Source organism: Pipistrellus hanaki (genome assembly GCF_964339955.1).
Source record: "Pipistrellus hanaki genome assembly, chromosome: 7".
Classification (NCBI taxonomy): domain Eukaryota; kingdom Metazoa; phylum Chordata; class Mammalia; order Chiroptera; family Vespertilionidae; genus Pipistrellus; species Pipistrellus hanaki.
Window position 1 is genome coordinate 5579511 of NC_140509.1, and position 18653 is coordinate 5598163.

General features: G+C 65.4%; 1 protein-coding gene across 1 annotated transcript in view; it reads right to left on the reverse strand.

The window, feature by feature from the left end:
- Positions 1-212: 212 nt before the first annotated feature.
- Positions 213-18653, reverse strand: part of SPDEF (SAM pointed domain containing ETS transcription factor) — a 29500-nt gene continuing 11059 nt past the window's right edge. The window contains exons 2-6 of the mRNA XM_084890000.1: positions 6878-7342; positions 4835-5032; positions 3352-3399; positions 3093-3239; positions 213-591 (exon numbers count right to left, since the gene is read on the reverse strand). Coding sequence (XP_084746126.1) covers positions 413-591; positions 3093-3239; positions 3352-3399; positions 4835-5032; positions 6878-7342 — 1037 coding nt within the window. The 3' untranslated portion in view covers positions 213-412. The remainder of the gene's footprint in view (positions 592-3092; positions 3240-3351; positions 3400-4834; positions 5033-6877; positions 7343-18653) is intronic.

Genomic DNA, 18653 nt, shown 5'->3' on the forward strand with positions numbered 1-18653 from the left:
AGTTTTCTGGTATCTTTATTAGCCATTCCCAGGGGCCCCTCTGGCTCCCCAGCACCATGCCGGGCCTGAGTGGCAGAGAGCACTGGACTGTGAGTGGCCTTGGGCAAGTCATTGCCATTCTGTCAGGTCTGCTCTGGGAGTGCTGGGGTCAGGCAGGGAGCGCCTTCCCTGGGCGCTGTGAACACGGGGGACAGCCCGGTGCCCTCCATCCTGTCGTGGGTGGCTGGGCACCGGCACAGGGGGCCTGAGGAGGAAGCACCCCCTGGGGGCCTGGGGGGCAGAGAGCGCACTGCACTCTGGGAGCAGGGGGCCCTCCCCTCCCTGACCTTGGACTCGGAATGCCAGCGGACTCCCTCTCCCCGGGCGGGGGGGTCCGCTGGGCCGGGCGGGCCGGCGGGAGGCTGGCCCGGCCTCAGATGGGGTGCACGAACTGGTAGACGAGGCGCTGGGAGATGTCCGGCTTCCGGATGATGCCCTTCTTGTAATACTGGCGGATGGAGCGGCTCAGCTTGTCGTAGTTCATGGCGGGCCGGTTCTTCCGGATGCCCCACAGCCGGGCCACCTGGGCGGAGTCCTCAATTTTGAAGATGCCTGGGGAGCAGGGGGGCCAGAGGGGCCAGCGGAGCAAGGCAGAGGGAGGAGACCAAGACCAGCGTCAGTTTCTCAGAAAGCCGGGTCGGCGGGGTGCGGCCGGCCGTGGGGGCCAGTGCCTACTCCCGGGCGTGCTGGGGGTTAAAGAAACGGTACAAGGAGCATGCCACAGGGCCGATGGGTCACTAATGCTGTGGGGCGTGAGCCCCCCAGGGCAGGGTGAGCCTCGGTACCCTAGCGGGTTATTTGGGGCCTGAGGACCTGGCCCTTGCCAGCCTCTGCTCCTATTATGGGGTGTGCACACCTTACACAGAAACCCGGTGCAGCTGTGATGGTGCCCACAGCTCATTTGCCGGTCACCCCACCCCATCGCCCAGCCATGCCACCCCTGCCCCCTGCGGGTCCCGAGCCTGAGAGACCTCTTTGCAGTTCTCAGACACCAGCCCACGGGGCCCCGCTGGCAGACCTCACTCTGCACCCAGGAGAGGGGTGCAGAGTGGGCGTGGAGCGGGCTGACCTGGGTTTGCGCCTGGCCCTGCCCTGTCTGCCTTAGAAGCAGCCTGAGCCCCTTTCTCTGCCGAGGAGATGAGAGGAGAAGAGAGGAGAGAAGGGGAAGGGAGGGGAGAGGAGAGGAGAGGAGAGGAGAAGAGAGGAGAGGAGAGGAGGGGAGAGGAGGGGAGGGGAGAGGAGGGGAGAGAGAGGAGAGAGAGGAGAGGGCTGCGTGCTGACCGAGTGGAGCCGGGACGTGCCCCTCGGGCAGAACTATTCCATTGTTATCACTCCCCGTCCTCATTCTACCCTCCCACTGGCCCAGGTCAGCACGCCCGCTTCAGGCAGCTCGCCCAGATCACCCCTCCCCGCTCTCTGCCGTGGGCCCGGCTCCCCGGCTCCCCGGAGGCCCGGGGGACCACAGAGCAGCTACCTCCCTCAGCCTGAAATACACAGGCAGCGGCATCACACCTGTGCTGGACTTCTCTCCCACCCCTTCCAGCTCCTTCTCAGCCTCCACTCAGCCCGGGTCCCCTCCTCCAGGAAGTCCTCCTGGACCCCACGGTTCTGTTACAGCCCGACATGCTCTGCACACCAGCTCCTGTCACTGCGGCTCCCACACCAGACTGTAGGGCCCTCAGGACGGGGTGCAGCTGAGTCCTCCCTGAACCCTCAGGACAAGTCATTCTTTGTAATGTCCACGGAGCAAGTGTGGACCCGGAGGTGTGCGGGTGAGGGAAGCTGAGACTGAGGTCCAGGCACCATCACTACTAATGACAAACGGCCCCGAACCCAGGTTTCTTGGCTCTGAGCCTTTGCCAACACACACACATACACACACATATACTCTCTCTCTCACACGCACACATGCATGCACACATGCACGCACACACACAAACGCACCATGTAGCCTATGCTGTCCAGCATGGTAGCCACTAGCCACAGGTTGCTCTTGAGCACTTGAAATGTGGCAGGTACAAACTTTGGGATGTGCTGTCAGTGTAACATACACGTCCGTTCTTAAAGACTTAGTGAGATGTCAGTTTACGTCGGTTATATGTTGAAATGATCGTGTATGACATTGCGTTAAATGAAAGTCATATTAAAGTGGATTTCGCCTGTTCAGAATGTGTTTGAATGTGGCTGCTCCAGAACCTGATCTTACACACGTGGCTGACACGGCATTGCTCACCGGGCACCGTCAGTCTCCCTGTGAAGCTGTGACGTTTTGAGGACAAAGACTGTGTCTCAATCTCAGCAGAAGCTCAAGCGCCTGCTCTGACCCAGGCCCTGGGCCTGGCGGGAGGCAGACAGACACGGGCACACACTGACCCAGGCCCTGAGCAGGGCACGGGCATGGGCGGGGGCGGGGGTGGCCAACTGCACCCCTCTGCCCCGTCCCCCTCCTCCCTCCCGGGGCCCAGGCCCGGGAACCAGGCAGCCCCCGCCCTCAGCGCCCTCGCCGCCCCAGCCCCCGCCCTCAGCGCCCTCACTGTGCCAGCCCCCGCCCTCAGCGCCCTCACCGCCCCAGCCCCCCGCCCTCAGCGCCCTCGCCGCCCCAGCCCCCCTGCCCTCAGCGCCCTCACCGCCCCAGCCCCCCTGCCCTCAGCGCCCTCACCGTACCAGCCCCCCCCCCCCCCGCCCTCAGCGCCCTCGCCCCGCCAGCCCCCGCCCTCAGCGCCCTCACCGCCCCAGCCCCCCTGCCCTCAGCGCCCTCACCGCCCCAGCCCCCCTGCCCTCAGCGCCCTCACCGCCCCAGCCCCCCTGCCCTCAGCGCCCTCGCCCCGCCAGCCCCCGCCCTCAGCGCCCTCACCGCCCCAGCCCCCGCCCTCAGCGCCCTCGCCGCGCCAGCTCCCCGCCCTCAGCGCCCTCACCCCGCCAGCCCCCCCGCCCTCAGCGCCCTCACCGCCCCAGCCCCCGCCCTCAGCGCCCTCGCCCCGCCAGCCCCCGCCCTCAGCGCCCTCGCCCCGCCAGCCCCCGCCCTCAGCGCCCTCGCCGCGCCAGCCGCTCACCCTTCTCCTTGTTGAGCCACCGGATGAAGCGGCCATAGCTGTGCGGCTTCAGCAGCAGCTCCTTGAGGAACTGCCACAGGTGGATGGGCTGCCCGGAGCAGGACGAGTCCACTTCGCTGTCCGTCCAGCTCTCCTCGCTGGTCGAGGCTGAGTGGCAGGGAGGGTGGAGGTGAGGGGGGACCTGCGGCCACCCTGCTTCCCTGGCCGCCACCCCTCAGCCCCAGCCCTCGGGCCCAGCCCCCCGCCCGGCCCTGCTCACCGCAGAAGTGGACGGCCCCGGAGGAGGTCCTCTCTTTCATCCAGGCCGCTGCGGGACAAGGAGAGGCGGTTGGGACCCACGGGGCTGGAGGCCAGAAGGGCATGTGGTGGGGCTGTGGGCCCAGAGGCCCCGCTGGCCCATGTCCCGGTGGCCCCCGCCCTCCTGCAGTCTGGACCTGCTTCCGGGAAGGGAGTTGGGGCTTCAGAGCTGGGAGGGGCCTAAGGAGGCCCAGGGCAGCCTGCCTCGCTCATCTGTGAAATGGGGTCCGGACATCCCCTCCCGGATCGTGGGTGATGAAGTCTGCACAGCACCTTGCTCAGTGTCCGGATAATCAACACCCCTACCTTCCAGCTGCCAGGCCCCCCGGCACTGCCACCCTCCTGCTCTCTGCACCCCACTGCCCCCACCCCGATCCCCCATGTCCCAGCCGTTTCCACCCACATCACCACTGGCACTCAGCCTGGCACTGACCACTGCCCCTCGCTGTCACTGGCAAGCAGCCGGGTGGGCAGCACTGGGCTCTGACGGTTGTGTGAGGAGGTCATTTCCCTTATTCATCCGGCCCCCGAGGTCTGGGGCCTTGACCCACGGAGCAAGCGCTGCCTCCAAGGCAGTTGGCTCTGTGCAGGGCACACAGTGGCCCCATGAGAGGAGAGGGGCTGGCACGCAGCCTTGAGGAAGAATAGGGCAGCCGAATGGATCCCGATGGGAACAAGCTGCAGGTACATGCCGAGTACAGAACAGTGCACACGCTGACACTGTTCGTGTTCAAAAGGGTAAAATCTATGTGCATGTATTGGCGTGTATCTGCACAGACTTCCCCTGTCCCGATACCCAAGAAACTGGGAAAGTGGGTGCCCCCAGGGAGGGGCTCGGGAAGCTGGGGTCGGGAGCGGGAGGGAGAATCACCTTTTATGATATACTATTACCATGGCCTTCTAAAAAGTGCATACCGTTATTCCCTCATTACTTCTTCAATGAAAAACAACTAACGAACGGATAAGAATTTAAAGGGACAAGGAAGGCCCGGCCCGCATGGCTCAGGAGTCGAGCACCGACCTCTGCATAGGAGGTCACAGTTTGATTCCCAATCAAGGCACATGCTCTGGTTGCAGGCTCAATCCCCAGGGGGGGCGTGCAGGAGGCAGCTGATCAATGATTCTCTCTCATTGATGTTTCTGTCTCCTTTTCCCCCTCTCCCTTCTTCTCTGAAATCAAATTAAAATATATATATATATATTTTATAAGGGCTTTATGGCACCGACCGTCCATCGGTATGATGCCTCATGTCCTCTGGGTCTAACTTCTCCCTCCCACTTTGCGCTGCTCTGTCCTCAGCCTGTGGGCCTGGCCAGGGCCAAGGGCTGGGGGCTCTGAGGGGCAGTGGCACTCGGGGCTGGATCCAGAGCAGAGCCCCGCGGGCATCCTGGCCTAAGAGTCCCCGCCGGGGGTCCCGGGCTGCTCCGCCCACACCGTGTCCCACCTGACTTCCAGATGTCCAGGTGGGCGTGCAGCACCTCCCCGCTGAGCGGCGAGCGCTGGCGGAACTGCTCCTCCGACATGGCGCACAGCTCCTGGCCGCCCAGCTCCTGGAAGGCCTTGCCCACGGGGGGCAGCCGGTACTGGTGCTCCGTCCACAGCAGCCACTTCTGCACGTTGCCCGGACTCCAGTCCACGGGGTCTGGGCAAGAGACACTCCCTCAGCCCGGTGAGGGCACTATGGGAACCGCCCCTGTGCCCGGCTGGCGCGCCGGGGCGGGGAGCTTGTGGCCCAGAGCCATGAACTCCGGGGAGGGGTGGGGGGCGGCAGGACAGGAAGGCCCTCTTGAGAGGCCCTGTGGAGGGGGTCCCCAGGAAGAGTGTGGGGTGAGAACCCAGATCTTGGGTTCTCCAGACACCTCCAGCCCCTCCAAAGGGCCTTTTGGGGAGCTCCTTCCCTAGCTGCCTTTGCCTTCCCCAAACCCCTCAAAAGAACTGGAGAAAACTCCAACCAGAAATTAATCTTATAACCCAACCTCCAGCCCCTGCTTATTTTACAGATGAGGAAACTGAGGCACAGGGAGTCCCATCCCCTTTTCCAACCCCTAACAAGGGGCTGGGTGCATAGTAGCTGCTCAGTGCACATGCAGTGAATGAATGAATGAATGAATGAATGGCAAGGGGCAGCTACAGGACTTAGCGGCGGGAGGGAGTCATCGGCTGCCCTGGGGTGAGCCTGGCAGGGCATGTGGGCAGAGGCCAGGCGGTGGGCATGGTCACAATGGGGTTCCAAGTGAACACTGGTCTCAGCTGGTGCCCCAGCTGGGTGACCTGCAGACTGGGCTGCCCCCACTTGATAAGCCCATTTTCCTCTTGAGGGTCAAAGCCATTTGTTTCTGTCCCCATTGTTCGGAGGGCAGGCCCCTCCCCCCAGCCCAGTGTGGGAGCTGTCTGGGCGATGGGCAGATGGAGGCGGGGGCATTGGCAGGAGCTACCCTAAGGGGGTCGGGGGCATGGCCCAGAAGACTGCTGGGAGGAGGGGCTGGCCTGAGGGAGGCCTGGGCCCTTGTGGGAAAGCAGCACCATTTGGGATGCTCATATGCCAGGGCCCACGGCCAAGGAGATGGGGCGGCCCCCCAGGGCGGCAGGGGTGAGGGAGGGACAGGGCGGGAGAGCCGCAGCCCCTCACCCACAGCGTCCGCTCCAGGGCTCCCTCCAGGCCCTGGCGGGCCCTCTCATGCCCGGCCTCCTGCCGTTCCCTCCGCATCAGAGCCCTGTCGCCACTGGACCAGGGACACGCTCCCTCACTCTAATCGGCTTCGTCACTGAATCCCCGGTGCCAGAGCGGGGCCTGTGAAGTTATTGTTTCCTGAGCATCGATCAGGTACAAGGTGCCATCCTAGGTCCGGGACGTGGCAGGGAACAAAACAAGGGACAATCATGTCCCCTGGGTGTGAACATGCCGGAGGGGGAACGAGAGTGAACGAGATAGAGAACGGAACACGGGCCTGGGGGCTGTCTGGGCTGTGAGAGAAACGGCGCAGACGGAGGAGCGGAGGTGGGGATGAGCAGCGGCGTCAGCAGAGGCGTCAGGGACGGCCCGTCAGGGGGGGCCCTTAGAGTAAGACATGAAGGCGGTGAGGGGTGAGCCACGTAGATATTGGGGGGCAGCGTGCTGGAGGTTGAGGGACTACCAGCCGGTGCAAAGGTCCCGGGGTGAGTGTTGTGGGAACAGCGAGGAGGCAGGTGTGGCGGAGGGGAGCGTGGCGATGGGTCCGAGAGGGAGTGGTGGGCCAGATGGTGCCGAGCTCACATTCCCTTCGTCCGCGCCTCCCGAGGCGGGCTCCGGGCTGGTGCCGCTGACTCCACGGGGTCGCAGCCATGCAGTCCCCGCTCACAGGCTCCCAGCTGTGTGGGGGCTGCCCGTGTGCGAAGCACCAGCATCCCTGGGGCTCCCTGAGACCCCGCCGGGGTGCCCCCCACCCGCCCCGCGGCCCAGCCACCTGCCCCCACCCCGCGGAGCCGGTAACAGTGTGCGGGGGCTCACCTGCCGTGATGTTGAGCAGCTTGCAGGCCGTCTCGATGTCCTTGAGCACCTCGCCCACCACCATGGACTGCACCTGCTCCAGCGAGTGCTCCTCCAGGCTCAGCCCGCCCGGCGCCAGGTCCAGGCTGCCCCCGGGCGCTTGGCTGTCGATGACCGGGCACTGCTCGGGCTCCTCGGGCGGCTCGTCCCGGCTGCCGGCCCCGGGGCCCTTGGCGGCCCAGCTGCTGTCGCCGGGGTACAGCATGTCCAAGCAGGAGAGGTAGAAGGCGGACAGGCCCTGCTCGGGCGTGGCCGGCGGGCTGGGGCTCCAGTCCCGTCTGTCAGGGCCCAGCACCCCGGCGGTCACCTTCTCCGGGCCCGCCCGCAGCACAGTGTTGGGGGACAGAAGGAGGCGGCTGGGGGGCAGGCTGCTCAGGCTGGGGCTGGCGCTGCCCATGCCACTGCTGCTCGGGCCAGCGGCTGTGTCTGCAGAAACAAGAGAGGAAGGAGTCAGGTCCGCTGCTTCCCCACCCCCATGGGGCCGCTAAGCTGGTTACGGGGATGAGGGTCCCAATGGGCATGGCTGGGCCTGGGAGAGAGGCGGCTTCGGGTCACTGGGCAGCGAGGACGGGGCTGGGGAGGACAGTGAGGGGGGGTTGGGGCCGGATTGGAAGGGGCAGCCCCTCACTCCCAAGGAGCCAGGCACGGGCAGCGCAGGTCTTCCCGCGTGTGCTGTGCTTTAAAACCGCCTCTGGGTCCTGGCCTCCTTCAGGCCTCACAGCGGAAGACACGATTAGTCCCATTTGCCAGATGAGCAAACTGAGGCCTGGACAAGGAGCCTTTAATGTCTAGCCCTCCGTTTCCCCTCCAGCCCACACCCAGATCCCAGACCCTGGCCTGAGGCGGAAGCTCCTTCTGAGAGCTAACCTAGATCCTTCCTGCTACTGCAAAGCTTGTTTCTTTTTTTCTGCTTTTAAAAAATATATATTTTATTGATTTCTTACAGAGAGGAAGGGAGAGAGATAGAGAGCTAGAAATGTCCATGAGAGAGAAACATCGACCAGCTGCCTCTTGCACACTCCCTACCGGGGATGTGTCCGCAACCAATGTACATGCCCCTGACCGGAATCAAACCTGGGACCTTTCAGTCCGCAGACCGACGCTCTCCCACTGAGCCAAACCGGTTTCGGCTTTTTCTGCTCTTGAAGGAAGTTGGGAAGGGAAAGGGTCACCATCATCTTTTTCCCACCACCATCTGCATCAGCCAGGCTCAGGAGGAGAGGGGCCAGAGAGGGTGGGGGCAGAGTCCCTCACCCACTGGGCAGGCAGCCCCTCCCCTTCCTACAGGCCATGGGGGGGGGGGGGTGTGAATCAGTTCCCAGCGTGAGGCTGATGAGTGGTCAGTGAGTAACACTGTGCTTGGCCCCTGCTCAGGGCTGGCACCCCCTCCCCCCCCCCGACCTGTCCTCCCCTCAGAGGTGATGCCCCAGGCCCCCTCCTCTCCCGGGCGCTGAGGCGATGCCCACGTGCTGACCTGCAGGCCCACGTTCCCGGGCAGCGGGGGCCGGTGAGGAGGCCCCCTCCGCCCTGTGCCCCAGGGCCCCCTCCCCATGGGTCACCAGGCCCTGCGAGCCCAGGCCCTGTCCCTGAGCCCCGGGCTGGGGTGTGTGGTTTGGGCGACCAGGCACCGGAGACAGGGCCAGACACCAAACGGGGGTATGGGGGTATGTCTGTGACGTGCTGGCCCAAGACTGACAACTGAAATAACAATAATAAGAAGAAATCCCAGCAGCGGTGGGAGATCACCAAGTACATGCTCCCCCCAGGGGGAAGGGAGCGGGGGACCTGCCGGGATCGGTGCCCCTCGGGGCGCTGCCGCCTGAACACAGAGGCTCACGGGCAGACCCGCCAGCAGCGCGGGGTCAGCGGCTGGGGACTGGTTGGGAAGGCCTCAGGCCCAACTCAGAGCCGGGACCCCAGAGCCGGGACCTCAGAGCCGGGACCCCAGAGCCGGGACCTCAGAGCCGGGACCTCAAAGCCGGGACCTCAGAGCGGGGACCCCAGGGCCGGGATCTCAGAGCCGGGATCTCAGAGCCGGGACCTCAGAGCGGGAATCCCAGGGCCGGGACCTCAGAGCCGGGATCTCAGAGCCGGGATCTCAGAGCCGGGATCTCAGAGCCGGGATCTCAGAGCCGGGACCCCAGGGCAGGGATCTCAGGGCGGGAATCCCAGGGCCGGGACCCCAGGGCGGGGACCTCAGAGCCGGGATCTCAGAGCCGGGATCTCAGAGCCGGGACCTCAGAGCCGGGACCCCAGGGCGGGGACCTCAGAGCCGGGACCTCAGAGCCGGGACCTCAGGGCGGGAATCCCAGGGCCGGGACCTCAGAGCCGGGATCTCAGAGCCGGGATCTCAGAGCCGGGATCTCAGGGCGGAAATCCCAGGGCCGGGACCTCAGAGCCGGGATCTCAGAGCCGGGATCTCAGAGCCGGGATCTCAGAGCCGGGATCTCAGAGCCGGGACCCCAGAGCCGGGACCCCAGAGCCGGGACCCCAGGGCGGGGACCTCAGAGCCCGGATCGGGCGGGGGAGCGGTGCTGCCCACGCCCCATGGGTGGTCCTGACACGCTGCCCTCAGAGCAGCCGGCCAGTCGGGGGTGGGGGCTGCCTATCGCTGGCATTGATGTGCCCCTGCAGCGCGGGGACCCCCTGGGCCGACTCCAGGCCCCGGGACTCGGCCCCGCTGGCCGGAGGAAAAGCACCGGTTTGGGAGACACTCGGCTTCTCTGGGGCCGCAGCCAGCCCGCTCCGCACCTGCTCAGCTCAGCTCGCTGCGCTCAGCTCACTCGGGGGCCATGGCTTCTCCCTGGGGCCTGGCTGGGCGAACGCACCGGGGACAGTGTCCCTCCGTCCGTCCGTCCGTCCGCCCTGCGCGGGCCCAGCCTCCCAGCCCCCCCTGGCAGCCCCGCCCTTGGCCGTGGCCGAGAGCATGCCAGCAGAGAGGGCGTTCCCTCTGACTTCGGTGCTCCCTTCAGGCTCCTCTAACTGACAAGGAGGAAAGGTCAGGGGCTGGAGGGCGGGAAGGACGGGGACAGGCTGCGGGGGACAGAGGGCAGGCCTGGAGTCGTCCAAGTCCTCTGTGCAAACACGCGTGTGTGCCGTGGGCCCCGTTGTTTGCCCAGGCAGCACCCACAGCCCGCTGGGCCGCAGGGCCCCACCCCGGCCTGGGCCCACGCCCTGCCCCGAGGTGACCCCGCCCCTGGGGAGCCCCCTCAGCTCCCCCCGCCCCGTCACCCCCTGCCTGCCTCCCGCCCCATCCACGTCCCCAGAACGCCCAGGCCTGCCACGTTAGGACAGTTTCTGCCAACACCCGGGCCGCGGGCCAGGAGCCGGAAGCTTTTCCAAGAACAGGAGCCCTGGCCGTGTTTGCTTGGCCTCGGCCGCGGGTAGGATGGGAGCAGCGGCGGTGTTTCGGGGCCCGGTGGCACAGGGTCAGTGAGGATGAATGGCAGGGCAGGCGGCGGTGTTTGCCGGGCGGGGACGTGATGACACGCTCCTGACAGGTTTGCGGAGGGAGCTGTGCACTCGGTCCTCCCCGTCCCGCCCGGGAGAGGCAGCGGGGCCTCCCTCAGTCCATCTGTGGATGCGCAAGCCCAGGTGCAGCTGAGAAACCTGGCCCGTCTTCCGGCTCCTGCCCGGGCCCTTTGCCAGAGAGGGCTCCTGCCTCCCCCACCCATGCCAGCTCCCCATCCTTTTGCCCCTGAGCCCAGGAGCCTGCTTGCGGCCGGAGCTCAGGCCCAGTGCCCCCCTCCCCGGAGAACATACTCGCTATTAAGAAGCCTTGAGCCTGGCGGGTTTGGCTCAGTGGATAGAGCGTCGACCTGCAAACTCAGTGGTCCCAGGTTCGATTCTGGTCAGGGCTCATACCCAGATTGCGGGCTCAGTCCCCAGTGGGGAGCGTGCAGGAGGCAGCCAATCAATGGTTCTCTCTCATCATTGATGTTTCTCTCTCTTTCTCTCTGTCTTCCTTCCTCCCTGAAATTAATTATATATATATATATATATATATATATATATATATATATATATATATATATTAAAAAAGAAAGAAAGAAAAGAGAAAGAAAAAGAAAGAAACCTGGAAAGCAAGAGAGAGGCCTGCTCACTCACAGGGGAGCCCCCAGGGGCCCAGGCCTGGGGCACCTTGGCCTGTGGTCAGGGAGTCAGGAGGGGGTGTGCCCAGCCTGCAATCCCGGCCTCTCCCCGGGCACCGGCCGGCCTCGGTGGGAAGGGAGAACTGCAGAGAGCGCCTCTGCCCACAGCGTCCACGCACGTTCCCCCCTTTACTGCCCACAGCCTGGGTGACGTTGGCGGGAGCCCCATTTCTAGACGCTGACAGGGAGGCTCAGGGAGGCCAGGCAGCTGCCGAGGAGCCGCTGGCCAGGGGGCTCTGCTCTCTGTACGCGCTCCCTCCGAGGCTCTGCCCGGAGGGTTCCCTCCTCCGAATGGGCAGCTTGATCCTGCAGAGTCCATCCCCACCTCCTGAGCTCTCCTTCCTCCCCGTCAGGCTCCTCTCTCTCCGTCACCCTCTCATCAGGCACCCCTGCCTCAAGGACCTGCCATGGCTCCCACGGCCTGTCCTGCCTGGTCCCACAGGCTGGCACCCACCTTAGCCCACGGCTGCCCAGCCCGGTGAGCAGAGCGGGAAGGGAGCCTGTACTGTGTGGCTGTGTTACAGGAGGGACAGCAAAGCCGATGGGAGAGGGGCTCATTGCTGGTTGTGGCCGGGTCTGGCTCAGACCGGGGGTCAATGGGCACATCCAGGCTCCCCTGTGCTGTGGGCAAGGCCTGCTCTTCTCTCTTGTGTTGTCCCCCTGCCCAGGCTGCCCGCTTCTTCTCATCACACCTCAGCCCGAAGCCCTCCTCCCCAGGAAGCCCTCCCAGCACTCCCCACCTATGCCATGCAGTTCAGCCCTCATTACATTCACCAGGGACCGTGTTACTGAGGAAAACGAAGCTCGGCGAGCGGCAGGGCCGTGCCCGTGGCCACACAGCGGAGCTGGGACCAGACCAGAGGCCTCCCCTGGCCTCGGTCCCTGGACAGCGGGCGCAGCCCTCCCAACAGCCTCTGCGCTGGCCCGGGGCCGCTGTCTCCCGAGCGATGTCGCCCCTTCCCAAACCTCGCGCTGATCTGCCGGATTAAGGCTCAGGGTGTCCTGGCTCCCGGAGGCTTTGGCTCAGACTCCAGACAAAGGAACGTTGGTAACAGCTGGTGGAGGCCAGGGCCCAGGGTCAGGGCCAGGCCGTGGGGCAGTGGCCAAAGGGATTAGCCACCTACGGCCCCTTCGCTCAGCACTCCTCCCGCCCGGGAAGACAGATCGAGGGGAGGAGGCCAGGGACCCAGGGTCACAGATTCCCAGCAGCTGTTCCTGCCACCCTGGGCCAGCCCTCCCCCTGGGGGCCAGGTCCTCACTCCCAGCCCCTCCTGGTGTCCAGAAAGACCCCCTGATGTCTCCAAAAACGGCCTCAGGGAAGTGGTGTGACCAGGCGGTCTGCTCCGAGGCCTGGGCTGCCCTGGGGAGAGAGCCTCGCTCCACATTCTGCCCAGGCCCCCAGGAGGACTGAGAGGGGTTAATGTGCCAGATCCCCACCTCCACCCTGAGACCCTGAGCCCGGGACTCGGCTGCAGACCCCTGTGGGAAGGGCACTGAGGGGCAATGGGGGGCCCAGGTGACAGCGCCCCACTCAGCTCCGAGGCGCCTCACCTCCACTGGAGCAGACCTTCACCCGGCTCACCCGCCGGGTGCCTGGCCCTGCTGTCAGCCCTCCCTCTCCGCACACCAAGGGCCTCATTTAATGGGTCAGACCCAGGGGCTGCGGGGTGACTGGGCCTGGCCAGGAGCCATGGACGGTCAGCACCTTGGAGAGAAGCCCAGCCTGCCCGACCACAGAAGGGCCCGGCCACAGGAGGGCCCGGCCACAGGAGGCCCCGGCCACAGGAGGGCCCCCGGCCACAGGAGGGCCCGGCCACAGGAGGGCCCCGGCCACAGGAGGGCCCGACCACAGGAGGGCCCCGGCCACAGGAGGGCCCGGCCACAGGAGGGCCCGGCCACAGGAGGGCCCGACCACAGAAGGGCCCGGCCACAGGAGGCCCCCGGCCACAGGAGGGCCCGGCCACAGGAGGGCCCGGCCACAGGAGGGCCCGGCCACAGGAGGGCCCCGGCCACAGGAGGCCCCGGCCACAGGAGGGCCCGGCCACAGGAGGGCCCCGGCCACAGGAGGGCCCCCCCCGGCCACAGGAGGGCCCGGCCACAGGAGGGCTGGCCACAGGAGGGCCCGGCCACAGGAGGGCCCCCCCGGCCACAGGAGGGCCCCGGCCACAGGAGGGCCCGGCCACAGGAGGGCCCCGGCCACAGGAGGGCCCCCCCCGGCCACAGGAGGGCCCGGCCACAGGAGGGCTGGCCACAGGAGGGCCCGGCCACAGGAGGGCCCCCCCGGCCACAGGAGGGCCCCGGCCACAGGAGGGCCCGGCCACAGGAGGGCCCCGGCCACAGGAGGGCCCGGCCACAGGAGGGCCCGGCCACAGGAGGCCCCCGGCCACAGGAGGGCCCGGCCACAGGAGGGCCCCGGCCACAGGAGGGCCCCCCCGGCCACAGGAGGGCCCGGCCACAGGAGGGCCCGGCCACAGGAGGGCCCCGGCCACAGGAGGGCCCGGCTACAGGAGGGCTTGGTCACAGGAGGGCCCCCCCGGCCACAGGAGGGCCCGGCCACAGGAGGGCCCGGCCACAGGAGGGCCCCGGCCACAAGAGGGCCCGGCCACAGGAGGGCCGGCCACAGGAGGGCCCCGGCCACAGGAGGGCCCGGCCACAGGAGGGCCCGGCCATAGGAGGGCCCCCCCGGCCACAGGAGGGCCCGGCCACAGGAGGGCCCGGCCACAGGAGGGCCCAGCCACAGGAGGGCCCCCACCGGTGCTGAAGCTCCAGACAGTCCCTGCTCCCCTGCCGCTCCTCCTGGCCCTCACCTCTCCGTGGATGGCTCTGGCCCCCCAGGGAGCCACAGCTCCGTGGCCCTTTTTTTTTTTTTTTTAAATATATTTTATTGATTTTGTACAGAGAGGAAGGGAGAGAGATAGAGAGTTAGAAACATGGATGAGAGAGAGTCATCGATCAGCTGCCTCTTGCACACCCCCTACTGGGTATATGCCCGCAACCAAGGTACATGCCCTTGACCAGAGTCGAACCCGGGACCCTTCAGTCCCCAAGCCGACGCTCTATCCATTGAGCCAAACCGGTTTCGGCTCCGTGGCCCTTTGAAACTGATCTTCAAACTAGCTGGGCTCAAGAAAAGCCCCTCCCCCTGGACCACCTTCCTCTCCCCAGTGGACAGGCCACCCTCGTACCCAGGCCGGGACCCTGGGCGGCCACCTGCAGGCAGCCTTCTCCCCAGCCCCTGCTGTGGCCATCCCTAAGCACCTGCTGCCTCCGGGGTCTCCGAGGCGGGAGAAGGGAGGGGCTCCCGGGTCTGGGGCTATCCCCACCTCCTGGGTTCCTGGCTCGTCCAGCCACTGGCCTCCTTGCTCAGGAGCCCAGCTCCCCAGAAGGTTCAACTTGAGGAGCCAGCCAGGGGCCCGGGAGCTGGGTGTGTGGGAGACCTGGGGGATGGGTGCGGCCATGTGGGGACCAGAGAGTGGGGGGAAGGTGGGGGACAGGGCCAGGCAGCAGGAGGACGGGGCACAGGAAACAAAAGGGTCAGGTAAACCCAGGAAACCTGGTCTCTGCCCTGTTCCAGCGGCCCTCCGGGCAGCTGGGAGCCTGAGCACAGTCCCTCAGCTCCGTCTCCCTGAGGCTCCGCCGCCCACTGACCCGTCCAGCCCCTCTGGGTCAAGGTGAAGGGTTCTCCATTGGGCTCTCCCAGCCTCAGCCCGTGTGACTGCTCCGGGCACGTCGCCTTGGGGACCGAGGCCCACTCTGTTCGGGGGGCTGGGTCCCCGGCACCTGTTCTCTGGAGTCGGCGTCCAGAGCCTCTGGGAGGCGTGGCCCACCCTCCTGAGCTGGCAGGGCACCCGCCCAGTGGCCCTCACCCCTCTCACCGGCATCGCCCTCCCAGCTCCTCGGTGGGCACAGACGCCCAGCCCAGCCCAGGCGGGGGAGCGTGAGAAGCTGAGGTCAGGCCAGAACCCCGACTTCCCGCGTGTCAAGTGCAAATCCTGCCACACTTTCCGTTTCCAGAAACTGCAAATCACGTCTTCCCTCGGCTCTGGCTGAGCCCACGCCGCGTGTGAACATCTCCCGGCCTGCAGGTCCCCCCTCTGACCACCACACAGGCTGTGTGACTCAGTCTTCCCAACCCCTTCTGCAGCCCCCACGCCCCCCGCACTCCTCCGGCACCGTGTCTACCCCCACGCCCGCGCGCGCCCACACACACACACACACACACACACACACACACACACACCCACAAACGTTTCACCCGCCTCTGCCTGTGGCACGGACATCGCCCTCGGCCCCGGGCGGGAAAAGGGGCTCCTGGGCACGGTCCTGGGGTCAGCATGACAAGGCAGAGCAGTGATGTGAGCAGATGCTTCCGTCTCCCGAGAGGGTGCCCACCCTCCGTGGCCTCCTGCAGGCCCTCAGGCTGGCCGGAGACTGCTCCCCAGCTCCGGGGACCCTGATGGGGCTGAGGGTGCCCTGAGCCTCAACCCGCGGGCCAACGAGCACACCTTGGCTTGGAAAGGGGGTTTGGGTGAAGTGAAGACAGTTTGATATTCAGAAAATGATAGATGTCCAGAATGGACTGTCTTGAGAGACTAAGAACAGAAATCGCTTTTTAAAAAAGGTTTAAAGGGGGGTGTATTGAGGGGTTATTAGGCAGCTGCCCCCAGATCTCTCTCTCAGTGCCAGAGCTGGAGGGGGACGGAAGGGGCGCCCCCATTCCTGTGGCGCCCGTTCTCCGGTCCTGGTGGGCGCCAGCAGCAGGGCCCCGGAGGCTCCAGGGGGAGCAGTGGGTGAGGGAGGAGGGCGCTCACCCTCCCGGTGGAGGGAAGAGGGAGACCTGGCAGGCACCTTGGGGCTGGGAACATGCAAACGAGGCAGGGGACGGAGCCAGGCACTAAATGTCAGCAAGAGCCCAGGGCGACTCGCTGTGCAAAGTTTGCTTTGAGAAGAGTTGTTCCACCTGACAGGCCACTTGCTCGCTGGGGGCGCGGGGTGGGGCGGGTGGGGGAGGGCCCCAGACCAGGTCTGAGCCAACCTCCTAGCTCTGGGCTTCCTCAGATTCACTTGTCCGTTCTGTAAAATGGGCCATCCGGAGGGTGTCTTAGAGGGCTGGTGGAAGATTGAGGGAGCGGGTGGATGGAAATTCCTTGTGAATTACAATGGGCTGAGCATACACGAAGGTGGCACCTGGGAGCAGGTGGGGAGGTGCCCGGGCCGGGTGGCTCAGTTGGTTGGAGCATTGTCCCATACATCAAAAGGTTGCAGGTTCAATTCCCAGTCGGGGCACATGCCTAGGTTCCCAGTTTGATCCCTGGTTGGGTTGTAGATGGGAGGCAAATGATGGATGTTTCTCTCTCACATTAATGGTTCTCTCTCCTAGCCTCTCTCTCAAAAAACAATAATTTTAGAAAAAGAGAGAGGGAGAAGGGAAAGGGAATGGGGGTACAGAATGAGGAGAATAAAGGAAGAAGCAGGTGGTGACGGGGGGAGGGACGGAGGGAGGAAAGAGGGGCAGGGCTGAAGGGTGGAGTCTGGGGGAGAGTTGAGGATGGTAGTGAGGGAGGCCTGAGCCTTGCCCCGAGGCCCTCTTGCTCTCAAACTCGGTCTAGGATAGCTGTTAGCTTCAGCCACCCCTCCCTGACCTCTAGGAGGGGCCAGAGCGCCCCCCCCCCCCTCCCCTGACCTCAGTCTGGGCCACAAAGCTGGGAGGCACACAAGTCTCCCAAAGTTGGCAGATCCAGCCAGCCAGCCTGCTCTACCAACTCCTACACACCCTTCAAAACCCAGCTCCAGGTTGTCTCCTCCAGGAAGCCCCCCTGATGAAGCCACCTGTCAACCTCATTACACAGGCAAGTGCAGGAGGAGAATGACTGGCCCAAAGTCACACACCGTGGCCTCCCGTTCCCTCTCGCCCTCCCTGGAGGGTCTTTGTCCCAGGTCAGCCGGAACTGGCCTCCCAGGTTGCACTCGAGCTGCACCAGGCCCTTTAGCACAAACTGTGCTCTAATGGCTTCGGTTATCAACTGCGTCGCTGCCACGGCCTCAGAGGAAAGCAGCGGGCTCTCCCAGGTTCTCCTGCCTGCGGCCTGGGCACAGTTTCTGAGCAGAGTTGAGCACCTCCTGGGTGCCCCTGTGCCCTCAGGCCTGGTTGACAGAGCAGCTCATCCTCTCACGGGTCCATGGGACCTGCTGCCGGGTGTCATGGTTGGTAACACGGTGAGCACGTCTGGTGGGGACAGCTTTCAGCTCTGGTCCCGCCGGCCTGGAGCAGAGGGGCTGCTTGTCCGCTCACTGCTGGGCTCTCAGAGGGGAGGCCGGTCCCCTTGCTGTGAGTGACCACCTCCTCCACACCCCGACCTCCTGGGCCCCCGAGAATGTGAATGCGGAGTCCCTGGCTCTCGCTCCTCCTCCAGGTGGCCAGGGGGCAGGCAGCCCGGTCCTCGCTGGCCTTGGCTATGGTCTGGGTCTACCTGTCAGTGGGTCATCTCCTGCCCATCCCTGCTGCCACCTCAGAGCGGGCGGCCAGGGCTGTTTGCTTTGTTACTCAGCCGAGCAGCTGGTGCGGGGAGATGCTGTTTATTGGGGTGCTGTGACGCTGTTTACTGGGAAGGTGGGGGCAGGGAAGGAGGCCAAGTGCCAGCCCTGGCCTAGGAGGAAAGGAAAGGCCGTGACCTCCATGGAGGGAAAGGCGCTGAGGCTTATGGCCTGGGTGTGCCCAGCTGGCAGGGTGCGGTGAGAAGTCCAGGGCTAGCTTGGTGGGCCTGTCCACTCCCTAACATGCACAGATGGGCATGCATACACGTACACACATGTGCACATGCTCACACATAACATGCACGCACACAAGTGTGCAAAACACAGGCTCATCCAGCACACATGTGTGCACATACATGTACACAGAGACACATGTTTGCACGTGTGTCTGCGTGCATGCACATATACATGTGGACATGTGTGCAGGTGCACACACACATACACACCCATGCACACATCTTTTCCAACCTCAGGAGAGCCCTCAGACCTCCAGACCCATCAGCTTTCCACCCGTGACCTCCACCATCTACTTCCCACTCTTCCCACAGAGGAACCTGCGGGTCTTAGACACGAGCCTCCTCACGGACCCCTGCTTCTCTGCTAGTGTGACCGGAACCAGGACCTCTGCTCCTCAGGGGGCCCAGGCAGCCAGCTGCTTTGCTCTGCAGCTCCCCAACCAGCTGGTTCCCGTGCCCACCACCCCGATGGGCCCCTGGGCTCTGGGCTCGTCCCCGCTGCTCCAACCTGGACCCTGCCCTGCGCCTCCAGACCCCAGCAAGCCCCCGCCCCGTGTGCGGCCCGGGAGAGCCCCTCCGGCCAGTGGCCTGGCAGCAGCAGGAAGGCCGCCGTGTTCCACCGGCCGAGCGGAGGGGCTGGGTCCCAGAGCCGAGTCTGCATCTACAGAGCAGCCACTCAGGCCAGCGGGTGGACTCCATGCTGAGCCCGGAGGGGGCTCCATGCTGAGACATGGAGCACCCGGGCCTGGCCAGGCCAAGGGGCTCACCGAGGCTCTGGGGTCGTTGGCCAGGGAGGCAGACCGTGCAGCGTGCGGA